At 37.0% G+C, this 11899-nt stretch overlaps 1 protein-coding gene across 9 annotated transcripts; it reads left to right on the forward strand.

Moving 5' to 3' along the window:
- On the forward strand, positions 1-10867 carry LOC113640784 (polymeric immunoglobulin receptor-like). 9 transcript variants are annotated; one of them, XM_047813211.1, is made up of 12 exons: positions 14-1958; positions 2067-2387; positions 2579-2920; positions 3044-3058; positions 3166-3270; positions 4131-4189; positions 4350-5445; positions 5539-5859; positions 8371-8712; positions 8979-9077; positions 9965-10020; positions 10202-10867. In XM_047813211.1, the coding sequence occupies exons 1-7, from the start codon at positions 1919-1921 to the stop codon at positions 4518-4520; spliced, it is 1053 nt and encodes a 350-aa protein (XP_047669167.1). In that variant the 5' UTR covers positions 14-1918; the 3' UTR covers positions 4521-5445; positions 5539-5859; positions 8371-8712; positions 8979-9077; positions 9965-10020; positions 10202-10867. The 9 variants fall into 9 exon arrangements, with proteins under 9 accessions (XP_047669172.1, XP_047669173.1, XP_047669165.1 ...); XM_047813212.1 differs by having other exon boundaries at positions 20-1958; positions 4134-4189; XM_047813209.1 differs by having other exon boundaries at positions 9-1958; positions 2579-3058; positions 9962-10020.
- Positions 10868-11899: the final 1032 nt, after the last annotated feature.

Raw genomic sequence — 11899 nt, forward strand, 5'->3', positions numbered from 1 at the left:
AAGGAGAAGCAGAACATTGCCTCAATTTATGGATCAGACACATATAGACAGTACGGTACAAGTTAATCTTGGTTTTATCTGTAAAAAAAAAAATATTTTTCAAGTAATTAGATAGGATGTTTTCTTGTAGTCTAATTTGGCCTTTCTGTTTTTGAGTATCAACAGAGTTTTGTACCTTGAGTTAAATCCTCTATATTCACGTTCATGAAGGTGTTTCTTGATTGTACACTTTGACATGCCTGCCTTCTCAAAAATGGTCCGGAATTGGCTAGATTTTGTAAAGCAATTAGTTAAGTTATCGTCTGTGGTTTCTCAGGCCTTTTGGAGTTGTTGTACTTAGAAAATGCATCTTTATTGTCCTTAATTTATCATGAAATACCAAAGGCAATGTTATCAAACTGCTTATCAGTCACGTCCATTTACTTAGAGCCTGTAAAAATGAGGATTTAGAGAGAAATGGCTGAAATTCATAAACAATTAATTTAACCTCTTTAATTAAAAAGGAAATAATATAATCCATTCAAATTTATCGTGATGTACAGACACAAAAACATCTTCCAAACATCTTCCAGCCACTATGTTGACTGAAAATGACAGGAATATATTACTCATCATATTATATATTAGATTTGTGGTTATGTGTGAATCATTTAACCCTTAAGAGAAAATCACATCCGTTGTTATGTGTTTAAAGTCATATTACTTTACTTGTGTGCTGGAAATCATCTATCCATTCTTCCATCCATTTTCAGTAAAGCACTTTATCCTGGTCAACATCACATGGATCCAGAGCCTTTCAGAGGAAGGCTGTGAACAATGCAGGACAATTCATACCTAGGGGCAATTTTGCATAGCCAATCAGATTGAAACCTGAACTGATTACCCTAAAGCTGTATTTATCTATTGCAGCTTGGACATCTGAATCTAGGTACAAGGTTTATTTCACATAGACCAACCTTGAAGTTAGTAAAGAGTTTTATAAAGACATAGAGACACACTGAATTCACTTTTTTTTTACATTAGGTTTTTGTGTTCAAACACAAACTGAAAATCCTGTGTATTTGCATTTGTATGTGTATTTTTTAGCAGTGAACTTCCTGTGATTTATCAGATGTATGAAGAGCAGCCTGTATTTGTGAGGTTCCACAAAGACAAAGTGGATATCATTGTGTTGCATCTGTGCTGCATCAGACATACACTAGATTCAATCAGTTAATGTCATTTATTATCTAACTAAACTTTTCACTTTCTACATGTTGGAGTTCCAACCATGATAACAACACAACCTTCATCATCATTGTATGACCCTAACTGTCCAGATTTAGATCAACCCTAACTACATGACTGTGATGAATCTGGTCTCTTATGAACAATCAGCATGCACACTACAATATGAAGTCAGAAGAGATAGACATATTAATTCAGCATTCTGTATTATATATTTACTGCCATTTGCAGACCTACATATATACAGTAGCTACAGATACAGAAAGTGTCATAGTGTTACACCTTTAGTGTTCAGAGACAAACAGCAGGGAAGGTGGTGTGCAGGAAGCTCAGATCTTTAAAATATGTGGAAATATTAAGCCAAAAGTAGCACCAGAAAACCTCTACAATTCAGAAAAAGTCCTGATCTCTCAATATGAAAATTTTTGTTCCTTCATTGTGAATTCTAATCACCAACGTCACACAGATACAAATATGACTGTTTACACATCTTCATTACACTGACGTAATTTACACATAATATTTCACACACACTTCCTATACAGCTCTTTCTAACACAAATAGTAGAGGAAGTGGGAACAGCATTATTTCTATTTAAGACATAGGTGAAAACACGGCCCATTCAGAACAGGCACAGACCAGGAGCTTTAATATCTTTCTAAAGTAGAGTTGGTGTGAGAGTGAACTCAGGATGAAGATCCTCCTCATCTTCACCCTCTGTCTGATCTCAGGTAAAGAAATGCACTTTAAAATAATCCTCACTATCATCAGAAGCTATGTAGCATCTATAATCTTGAAGGAAGGAATTGCTCAGATGGATGTTTGGTGTTTTTTTTTAGATGGAGGAGCCTCAAGGGAAGTAACAGGATATTCAGGAGGAGGAATCCTTATCAAGTGCAAGTATGGGAGAAAGGTCACACAAAAACCAAAATATTTCTGTAAGGGTTCAATGTCAGTCTGTTCTGAACAAATAAAGACAGGGGAAAAAAAACAGTGGGTAAATTCAGGAAGATTCTCACTATTTGATGACACCAAATCATTAGAGTTCAGGGTGATGATAAGAGAGCTCACTGTACAGGACACTGGGACATACCACTGTGGAGTTTATATAACTCCAGGAAATGATATTAAGACATCGGTGCAACTGAAGGTAAAGGAAGGTGAGTCTCCCACCACTGCATTCTGTTTTCATGGGAAGTTTTTTCTAGGCTGCGACACATAAGTAAAACAGTAAAAATATAAGTAAAAACAGCAAAGATTTTTGTCCTTAATTATCTTATAGTATTGCAATTGATTATGATGGTAATGCTTTATGATATATAAACTGATCTGATTGGTTTTGGATCTGCAGATCTGTCTTATGGGGGGTCCATCAGTAAGACTGCCCATGCAGGAGAAGATTTGACTGTCAGCTGTAAATACCCACAGTCCCTCACCAGTCACCCTAAGTTTGTCTGCAGGAGGCTGCAAACTGCTGCTTGTTCTTATAATACATCCGTTAAAGAAAGTACAAAATATGTAAAAACTGGGAAAATATCCCTGTATGATGACAGAGAAAAACAAATCTTCGGTGTGAGTATTAGAGATGTAATCGAGCAGGACTCTGGTGAGTACTGGTGTGGAGCTGAAGTACCTTGGAGATCTGATCAGGGATACAAAGTTTATTTCACACGGATCGACCTGATAGTCAGTGGTGAGTTTGTAGAAACATTGAGATACTCTAAATTAATGTTTTTGACATTAAACAACTTTTTACTGCTTAACATCCACGTGCCAAGCTTCAACTTCAATACCTATATACCTTCAATACCTCCAGCTTCTCCTCCAGCAGGTGAGTCTGCTCAGATGCACATAGTCTAACTAAATGACTTTGAATCCGATCCCTTATAAATGATCAGCATGTAGGTTAAAGTGACTGTCTGTTTGTTTCTCTTCCAGGATTTCCAGCTTCCACTGTGATCACTGTGTCTGTAATTCTGCTGCTGCTTCTGATTGGAATCATAATCCTCATTCTGACTCTACAAAACAGACACAAGATGCAAGGTTCTCACACTCAAACTACACACATGATAAAATGATTAGCACAAACATGTTGGGGAAGATGTACTTCCATTATGCCTTGTAATCTAGGGACATAAGAACAGCAGATGGATGCACGCGTTAGTTCCATCTGGAGCTTTCTCCCCTTGCCTCCCTTTCACTGGGTCTCCACAGTGGTTTCCTCCCTGAGGGTGACACTCACTACACTCTCTACAATGCCTATACTGGCCTGATTACTTGTCACAGTGACAGCACACATTAGCCTTGCTTTTATTTGATATAATTATAACATACAGCCTGCCACTTTGGTTGATGGGTGAAAATCTTCATTATTTTGTTACTACAATTATACAAAATAAAGTCATTTCTATTGTGACACACACAACACAAAACAGATGTTAAATGTTTAACATGTTCAGGTTCATCATTAGGCAGTACGGTGATGCGATGCTGCTTCACAGCTCCAGGGTCCTATAAGTGAGAGCGTGCAAAGTCCTGCAGTGGAATAATGTACAATATTTACTAAAGTTATATGAATGTATAAATAAATAATTGATTAATTAATTGATCACACAGTCTGTTTAATTGATCTTGTTTATAAAGAAAAATTTAAATGTGCTACTTATATGTGCCATTTATTCATAAAAACATATTTACTTTGTCATAATATTTTAAGCCCTGTCAAACATATAATTCATGTTTTAATTTAAAGTAGTCTTTATTATTCAGCAACTATTATTAACCATTATAGAAAATGTATAAAGTTACATGAGTCATGATTAAATCTCAAACTAAAAATAAATTAAATATAATAAATAATAAAACAAGAAGAAGAACTATTGCTAACTTGACGACTTTCTCAGCAGCAGGAGCAGCTTCTGTTGGCAGGCATTCTGACCAAGACTCAGGAAATAAAAAGAGGGTAATTATCTTCATTGTGTGTGTGTGTGTGTGTGTGTGTGTGTGTGTGTGTGTGTGTGTGTGTGTGTGTGTGTGTGTTCAGTTGCACATGAAATGATAGAAATTAAAAAAAATCTAAGTGTTTGTATGTAAATATAAATTCTGTTTCTCTTTGCTTTCAGGTTTGTCTTGCTCTGTGTGACTATGAGGAGATGAAATATGCTGAAAGTCTGATTTACACAACAGTGATTTTTTACAGCAATGCCACTAGCTCTAATGAAGCAGCTACAATCATTAATGATGAGGTGTTGTGTGACTATACTTCAGTCACTTACACTGTTGTATGTGGATAGATTATTGGATCATGATTTGTGCTTCAAGCATGTGGCACTGGATCTCTACAGTTTTGTTCAGATCTTATTTCTTCTTCTTCTTGTTCTTCCTCTTGTTCTTCTTGTTCCCCCCCCCCCCCCCCCCCATATCCAACATTTGATATTCTTTATTATTTAGAAAGCTCGGGTTTTAATTAGCATGATTACATCATTTCACTGTATGTCAATCCTTGATTTTTTGTCTTATACATTGTGATACATTGTCTTACTGCAACACTGTAGAATGAACCCCTTTAAATCCCCAGGGAACGTTGAGTGGGAGATAATTTGTGTAACTTCGAGCAACCTCAATCTATTAATGCGATGCTTAAATGTTCTGTTATTGGAATAAATGTTGATTTTTGTAAGAGAAATGTGTTAATGACTTGATGATGTATGTGGATAGATTATTGGATCATGATTAGTGCTTCAAGCATGTGGCAAGTGTGAGAAGATGATCTCAGCCCATCAGAATAGGAAATTATGAGGAGATGTTTCCCCAAAGCACCACAAACTTCTACAATTTGGTCCTACACTATCATTATTACCATTTTATTCTTCCATGGTGAATTCTGAAAAAATGATTGTTTACATAAGGTAAGTGACAAGAAACTAATATTTTGTGTGAGAAATTTGAAAACATCTGTATTACGATGATGTAATTCACACATATTTCACTCACACACACGCACTTCCTGTAGAGCTCTTTCTCACTCGGACAGAAGGGGAAGTGGCACAGCATTATTTTTATTTTAGACACAGTTGAAGACAATACAAAGCTGGACAGTAACGGTATGTAACAGAACAGGAGCTTTAATATCTTTCTGAAGTTGAGTTTGTGTGCAGATCTGTGAGAGTGCACTCAGGATGAAGATGCTCCTCATCTTCACACTCTGTCTGATCTCAGGTAAAGAAATGCACTTGAAAATTATCCACACTATCAGCAGCAGTGTTACATGAAGGAAGGTTTTGCTCAGATGGAGTTTTGGTGTTTTGTTAGATGGAGGAGCCTCAAATGAAGTAACAGGATATTCAGGAGGAGGAATCCTTATCAAGTGCAAGTATGATGCAAAGGTCACACAAAGGCCAAAATATTTCTGTAAGGATTCAATTTCAGTCTGTTCTGACCAAATAAAGACAGGAGATAAAAACCAGTGGGTAAATTCAGGAAGATTCTCACTGTTTGATGACACCAATTCATCAGAGTTCTGGGTGATGATCAGAGAGCTCACTGTACAGGACACTGGGATGTACTACTGTGGAGTTGATATAACTTCAGGGACTGACATAAAGGCGTTGGTGAATCTGAATGTAAAGGAAGGTGAGTCTCCCACCACTGCCTTCTGTTTATCTTTACAAAGCTCTTGTGTCATTAACAGACATACAAAATACCAAATACTCATACTTCAGTACTATTTTTTTTATAACATTTTCATGTTTTTTACTCTACATTTTCTTGGACCCTGGAGCTGTGATTGCTAACTACCAGGCCATCGGGGGTCTCATTTATAACGCACAAAACGGGGCTGGAAACATATGTATGCCAGTTCCCACGCAAAGGTTGTGATCTATGAAAAACAAACTTGACAGGAGAATGTGCGTACCTATAAGCAAACTTTGAGCCATGCGTACGCACATTCTGCAGACAAAGGGAATTGGCGACACAGAAGGTGAGGTCGTGAACTGAAGTTAGATTGTAGGAAATAAATGTGAGAAGAACGATTATCAGAATTATTCGTTCATTCATTCATTCATTTTCTACCGCTTGTCCGAAGTTCTGGGGTCACAGGGAGCCTGTGCCTACTGTATCTCAGGCGTCATCGGGCATCAAGGCAGGATACACCCTGGACGGAGTGTCAACTCATCGCAGATTCTAAGAATTAATGACATTTAATTTTCACTCGATTTCAAACGTTATATGCACATTATCATGAAGAATAAATCCAACAGTGTTATTTGTGCCGTTTGTTTTAGGCTATATGCAGCTAGTAAAACCCAAACATTATTCAAAATGTATTCAAAATAATAATAATAATACTCAGTGCTGCCTTACAGTCACATTGTCGTCAACGGTAGCACAGGAGGAGATGTGATACAGAATAGCATGAAATACCCACAACGGGAGCGCAGGAGGAGATGTGATACAGAATAGCATGAAATACCCTTTTATTAGAGAACTACAGAACACATTGTAAAAACAAAATATTCTCCTTAATGTACATATATCATAAAATGTCAAAGTCTGCAAATACAGTCATGAAGCACAATCTCTACTCATCATCGGTCCTAAATATTACGGTGTTCATTACAAAATCGTCTTGAAGAAGCATGTTTTCACTATAACATTTTCGTCTTAAATTTTCGCCCATAAATTAATTCCGTGATTTTGTCAAGGTGTTAACGATCAGTCTAATTGCTAGAAACATATAAATCCTCCGGTGACCCGGGTATGTAATGCTTCATGATGGCACTGCTGGCACTGTTGGAGGATTACGCCAATGGCAGAACAAGGAGAGAACGAGTTTTCAGGGACCATGATGATTTCCTGGCCCATTATGATGACTGGCTAATAAGCCGATTTAGATTCCCTAGAGCTGTGCTCTTGGATCTATGTGCTGAATTGGGTCCAGTATTAGAGAGGGCAACACGCCGGAACCATGCCATCCCAGTCCAAATACAAGTCCTCACCATTCTGGGGTTTTTGGCAATTATTTATATAAAAAACACTATAAGTAATCCTCAACTTTGTCTCTAAGACCTTTTTGTATATGAAATAATTCTATTGGAATCTATCATCTCACCCTATAGGTCTGGTATATTACAGCCATCCCTGAGTGCCATAATATCTGTCGTTTTGAATGGTATATGCCGAAATTAAAATGCAATTTGCAGCAATGTCTGATTTCCCAAATGTAATCGGCACAATTGACTGCACTCAAGTTGCTATAAGGGCACCATCTGAAAATGAATTTACTTATGTTTAACAATATAAAAAAGTAGAAACTGTAACATAATTGTTTTTAATATAATTATAACAATTTTGCTTTTAATATAATTATAACCTGCAGAAGACAGTGGCTACCCCCTGAGACGCTGGCTCCTCACCCCATTTTTAAAACCGCAGAGCACAGAGGAAACTCATTATAATGAGGTCCACTCACGTTCCCGTGCAGTTGTGGAGCGTGCAATGGGCGTGTAAAAATGGGCGTGTACATTGCTTACAGGTGTGCGTACGCACGGTTTTATAAATCGGAATATTTTTTGGCGTACACCATTTTTGGCTTTTGGGCGCACGTAAACTTTTAGTAGGGATCCTATGCACAGTTGTATAAATGAGACCCCAGATCGTTTAAGTTCATGAACATCTGGAGCTTTGCAAATGTTTGAATGTTGTATAAAAAAAAATCTAAATTTTACATTTTCAGGCCGCGACACAAGTAAAAACAGCAATAACATCTTTATATCAATGTCCTCCTTGTAATACACTTTCATTTCTGTAGTCATTAATTTGCTGGGATTTCTACTAAAGTCCTTATCTATGTTTAAAAATAAACAAATGATAAATAGAAGAAAATTGGGTATGTCATGAGATGATTATTTCTGGAGTCTCCAGTTATTTGTAACAGTCAGATGTAGTGCTGGAAAATGCTGGAAATAATAAAGATTTGGGTTGATAACAGAAACCCTGCTTTGCATCATGTGAATGTTCTATTTTTTATTTTCCTACATCAGCAGACCTTATAATTTTTGTCCTTAACTATTGTACTGCTTGTTATTATGATGGTGAGGCTTTATGATATATAAACTGATCTGACTGGTTTTGGATCTGCAGATCTGTCTTATGGGAAGTCCATCAGTAAGATTGTCCATGCAGGAGAAGATTTGGCTGTCAGCTGTAAATACCCAGAATCCCTCAGGAGTCACCCTAAGTTTGTCTGCAGGAGGCTGCAAACTGCTGCTTGTTTTTATAATACATCTGTTAAAGAAAGTACAAAATATGCAAAAACTGGGAAAATATTCCTGTATGATGACAGAGAAAAACAAATCTTCAGTGTGAGTATTAGAGATGTAAATGAGCAGGACTCTGGTGAATACTGGTGTGGAGCTGAAGTACCTTGGAGATCTGATCAGGGATACAAAGTTTATTTCACACGGATCGACCTGACAGTTATTGGTGAGTTTGTAGAAACATGGAGACACACTGAATTAATTTTTGACATTAAACAAATTTTTATGCTTTAGATCCATGGGTCACAGGTTCAAATTCAATACTATATACAAAATTCATCATCATCATCAGCTGACCTTACTCCAGCTTCTCCTCCAGCAGGGGATTCTGCTCAGATGCACATAGTCTAACTACATGACTCTGATGAATCTGATCCTTTATAAATAATCAGCATGTAGGTTAAAGTGACAGTCTGTTTGTTTCTCTTCCAGGATTTCCAGCTTCTACTGTGATCACTGTGTCTGTAATTCTGCTGCTGCTTCTGATTGGAATCATAATTCTGACTCTACAAAACAGACACAAGATGCAAGGTTCTCACACTCAAACTACACACATGATAAAATGATTAGCACAAACATGTTGGGGAAGATGTACTTCCATTATGCCTTGTAATCTAGGGACATAAGAACAGCAGATGGATGCACGCGTTAGTTCCATCTGGAGCTTTCTCCCTTGCCTCCCTTTCACTGGCTCTCCACAGTGGTTTCCTCCCTGAGGGTGACACTCACTACACTCTCTACAATGCCTATACTGGCCTGATTACTTGTCACAGTGACAGCACACATTAGCCTTGCTTTTATTTGAAATAATTATAACATACAGCCTGCCACTTTGGTTGATGGGTGAAAATCTGCATTATTTTGTTACTAAAATTATACAAAATAAAGTCATTTCTATTGTGACACACACAACACAAAACAGATGTTAAATGTTTAACATGTTCAGGTTCATCATTAGGCAGTACGGTGATGCGATGCTGCTTCACAGCTCCACGGTCCTATAAGTGAGAGTGTGCAAAGCCCTGCAGTGGAATAATGTACAATATTTACTAAAGTTATATGAATGTATAAATAAATAATTGATTAATTAATAGAGCACACAGTCTGTTTAATTGATCTTGTTTATAAAGAAAAATTTAAATGTGCTACTTATATGTGCCATTTATTCATAAAAACATATTTACTTTGTCATAATATTTTAATATGTCATAATATTTTAATAAGTTTGACCTGTCAAACATATAATTCATGTTTTAATTTAAAGTAGTTTTTATTATTCAGCAACTATTATTAACCATTATAGAAAATTTATAAAGTTACATGAGTCATGATTAAATCTCAAACTAAAAATAAATTAAATATAATAAATAAAAAAACAAGAAGAAGAACTATTGCTAACTTGACGACTTTCTCAGCAGCAGGAGCAGCTTCTGTTGGCAGGCATTCTGACCAAGACTCAGGAAATAAAAAGAGGGTAATTATCTTCATTGTGTGTGTGTGTGTGTGTGTGTGTGTGTGTGTGTGTGTGTGTGTGTGTGTGTGTGTGTGTGTGTGTGTGTGTGTGTGTGTGTGTTCAGTTGCACATGAAATGATAGAAATTAAAAAAATCTAAGTGTTTGTATATAAATATAAATTCTGTTTCTCTTTGCTTTCAGGTTTGTCTTGCTCTGTGTGACTATGAGGAGATGAAATATGCTGAAAGTCTGATTTACACAACAGTGATTTTTTACAGCAATGCCACTAGCTCTAATGAAGCAGCTACAATCATTAATGATGAGGTGTTGTGTGACTATACTTCAGTCACTTACACTGTTGTATGTGGATAGATTATTGGATCATGATTTGTGGTCCAAGCATGTGGCACTGGATCTCTACAGTTTTGTTCAGATATTATTTCTTCTTCTTCTTCTTCTTCTTCTTCTTCTTCTTCTTCTTCTTCTTCTTCTTCTTCTTCTTCTTTAAAGCTCCAGGGAACGTTGAGTGGGAGATAATTTGTGTAGCTTCAAGCAACTTCAATCTGTTATTGTGATGCTTAAATGTTCTGTTATTAAAATAAAGGTTTATTTTTGTAAGAGAAATGTGTTAATGACTTGACGATGTTGTGGTTCAGTAAAATGCAGATCTACCATTAACCCTTACCTTGCAGTTCTGTAGCTATCTGTTAAATCTGTTTGTGCTATAAATCTGAGGTTGACTGTTACATGTTGTGTTATAACTAATAATGACCAGTAGAGGTCAGTAGTGGTGTGTATATGTTGGAAGCTGCATGAAGCTGTGCGTGTCTGTTACGTTGTTAATATAAATTAAAGCTATAAACAGAATGACGTCTCTGTTCTTGTATACAAGATACAACATATGGCGACGAGGATGAAAGGCCTGGCGAGGAGCTACCTGTGGTGGCCTAAGCTGGATGGGGACATAGAGTCTAAAGTCAAAAGCTGCAAAATATGTCAGGAACAGAGAAAAGTTTCTGTGTGCGCACCACTTCATCCGTGGGAGTGGCCAAGAAAGCCCTGGAGACATGTGCATATGGATTATGCTGGTCCATTTATGGGTAAAATGTTTCTAATCGATTACAAGTGGATAGATGCATACCCCCTGAATTCAGCAAGGACACATGGCTGTCAAGTGTCACGCATTGAGAGTGACAGTCATGCATTTCGGTCTTTTGTCACGATCTCCCGCCACACATTGTATTTCTCACACAGAAAAACTTTTTACTATTTATCATATATTTAATATGCCGCAGCTCCCAAATTGTATCTGTCCTCACCGTTGTCTCTATGGAACTGGGCAGGAATCAAGCGCATCACCTGGAGTTCTTAGTCAAGTCTGACACTTATCAGCCAATCAAAAAAAGAGGCTACACAACAGCCAGTCAGAAAATAGCACTATCTGGGTAAGATTTAACGCAACAACCAATGAAAAAAAAAATTCATTAGTGAGGGGATTTTCGATGGTCGGTTTGAACAAAACCTTGACACGAAACAGCTTGTCTCTGGACGGGACATTGTCCTCAATCATGACACTAACAATGTCTGGGCTTGTGCTGAACTGTTTTATATGGGAGCAACATTACAAATAATAAAGGAGTCCAAAAAGGCAACAAAAACCTACAATAAACAACACCAGTCGTGATCTCTCTCTCTCTCTCTCTCTCTCTCTCTCTCTCTCTCTCTCTCTCTCTCTCTCTCTCTCTCTCTCACACACACACACACACACACACACACACACACACACACACACACAAATTAATAAATGAAAATTAAACAAATACTTTGTTTTTAGGTTAAATTGCAGAGAGTGATCATTACCAAACACACAAACTCCCGCATTATTGTTTTTTTTTTGTT

The sequence above is a fragment of the Tachysurus fulvidraco genome, chromosome 5 (genome assembly GCF_022655615.1).
Source record: "Tachysurus fulvidraco isolate hzauxx_2018 chromosome 5, HZAU_PFXX_2.0, whole genome shotgun sequence".
Lineage (NCBI taxonomy): Eukaryota > Metazoa > Chordata > Actinopteri > Siluriformes > Bagridae > Tachysurus > Tachysurus fulvidraco.